At 46.6% G+C, this 2,364-nt stretch overlaps 1 protein-coding gene across 1 annotated transcript; it reads left to right on the top strand.

Annotated features, from left to right (window-relative positions):
• Positions 1-329: 329 nt before the first annotated feature.
• LOC137908937 (major intrinsically disordered NOTCH2-binding receptor 1-like) lies at positions 330-1,564 on the top strand. Its single transcript, XM_068753366.1, has 3 exons — positions 330-476; positions 749-982; positions 1,367-1,564. Exons 1-3 carry the CDS (start codon positions 330-332, stop codon positions 1,562-1,564), a joined length of 579 nt encoding a protein of 192 aa, XP_068609467.1.
• Positions 1,565-2,364: the final 800 nt, after the last annotated feature.

Genomic DNA, 2,364 nt, shown 5'->3' with positions numbered 1-2,364 from the left:
GCAGTTTCACCAGCCGGCCGCTACGTGTCGCTCTCTGACCACTGCATACATGGACAACATAGTTTGGCTTTATGTGATTCTATAGTGAGATATCTATACTTTTAACAGTATTAAACCCATAACAAAAGGAAATAGGAATATTTACTGTTGTAGACTTATCTCTCTCTCTCTCTCTCTCGTCTCTTAGTGATTAGGTTGTCTGCTACCCCTGAAAGTGATATGGCCTCATACATTACTTGGACTTCATGAATTATTGGGAAGGCTGCTCGCCGTATCGCGATCATTCCTGCGATGACAGCAGTCGGTGTGGATGGAGCAACGCAGCAAGGATGGACGTCTCCGCTCTGCCCAACAACAACCACCCAGAGAAGTTCCTCCAGCTGGATGCAGGGATGCTGCCGGCCACACACGGCATGTTTCAGGTTGGGGCGGTCATGTCCAGTCAGAGACACTGGCACAACAGGGTCTTCTTCCAGGTAGAGGCTGTTGCCCTCCGGGTGTTGCTCTCAGTGTGTATTTCTCCTCTTTTTTTGCATGGATTGGTTTCTTAATTCCCATGGATCTTGATTCAAATGAAGATGACATCATGAATGTGTGATGTCAATGAAATTATGACGATCAAGAATCGTTTCTTGTGAAGTTATGCTAAGATTGAACTGAGGAGTAAAGTTACGACGACTTTATGCTCCCTTCAGCCATTCTGACCCAAAACGAGGTGAGAATAAAAGGAGCCTCACTGTTTCCACAGAGGGAGGGGACGATGGGCGGTCCTCCATCCCCAACGGGCGGTCCAGTGGTGTTTGTGGACAGATACCTGGAGAAGCACATCACCCCAGTCACTCTCAACTCCAACATTAAAACAAACCCGTTGTGCATTGCCAGAAGTTCTATGGACGCAGTGGACAACAAGTTCACGCCTTCCTGGACTGTCAAGGAGCGTGACACGAAAGCGCTCCGGGGCAGCCTAGCAGATTATCTAAAGGTAATTTTGGTGAATGTAGAGCTGGATGGACGAAGGGATGTTCGGCCTCTTTATTAGATTTCGGTGTAAGAACCAACATTGTTAGACATTTTATTTCATACAACTCTAAGAAGTAGCATTGAAGTTCCCAAATGGGATCAAATAAAGTGCAGAAAAAAAAGTACAGTGATGCAGGTTCCAGGTAAACACCCCCTGCAGGCACTTCTAATTGCTTGCTTTCATCCAAACAGGAGACGTGATCATGTTGTATAATCACCGTTACAGACAGGCACATGTGTACCGGTACTTCCTTATATGGGATTTATGGGGAACATACTGTGTGTGTGTGCAGTGATATTAAAGACAAGGGTCACACTGTGTGTTTCTCATGGTTTCATAATTCAGGAGGACGAAAACTCTCCGAAAGATTTGGACTTTTGGCTTGAGGATCTCTACACGCCAGGATTCGACTCTTTACTCAGGAAAAAAGAAGCGGAGCACAAAAGGAAAAGACTTTGTAAGATTTTGTCTTTGGTTTTTTTGTCTATCTGCGCTGTGGTTGCCATCGTAGTGCCGGCCGTGGTCCTGCAGAGGAACGACTGAACACTAAGACACGACCTTTACATCCTGCATGGCCTATAGAAGAACGGCTGCACTCTGAAAGAGGAGAAATATCAAACAATCAGGACCATTATCTGTTCCTTTGGTCAGTCAGGAGTGATTTGTATTATTTTAGATGGATGTGATGAAGAGGAGAATCTATACTTCAGGATAAACTTAAATTCTTGTCAGGGGAGCATCGCACCATGTCTGTTTCTATTTTCCGTCCCTTTCACTGTTCCTGCCTTTTTGTCGTTGTTTGTTATAATTTTTGGGGAGGACAAACCCCCCCCCCCCCCCCCCCCCACTTTAAACCGGTCCTCCTGGCCTTTATTTCCTGATTTCGTGGTTCAGTTATGGTACGGTGCTTTTAAAGTGTGCGCATGTTTGTGTAAGCTGAATGCAGCTATGGATCTCAGCTATCTCTCAAGTCCTCCGTGACTAAATAACAATAAATGTACTAATCCTGCATGTTTAAAGATTATGTGTGACTTCCCTCTGTCACGCTGCAATAGTGCCAGCAGCCAGTAGACAGGTGAACAGATGGGGTCGGTCCTGCAGTGGCGAAGGTTGGATTCCAGCAGCCTGCGGTTCCGGCCATGAGTCCTAGCGCTTGAAGAGAGTTAGAGTTTCCTGGGCAGAGCTCCAGCTGGACCTGCCCATCAATTCAATGAACTTCAGTCTCCACGGTGTCCCACGGTGAGATGACAGAGAATCGGCAGAGCTGCTCAAACGTGTGATATTTGAGGTCTGCAGCATGGTTCAAGGTGTGCCCTCGCGTCTCACGCCATGTCACCGGGAAT

Source organism: Brachionichthys hirsutus, chromosome 19 (genome assembly GCF_040956055.1).
Source record: "Brachionichthys hirsutus isolate HB-005 chromosome 19, CSIRO-AGI_Bhir_v1, whole genome shotgun sequence".
Lineage (NCBI taxonomy): Eukaryota > Metazoa > Chordata > Actinopteri > Lophiiformes > Brachionichthyidae > Brachionichthys > Brachionichthys hirsutus.
This window is presented reverse-complemented; position numbering and strand designations above follow the sequence as displayed.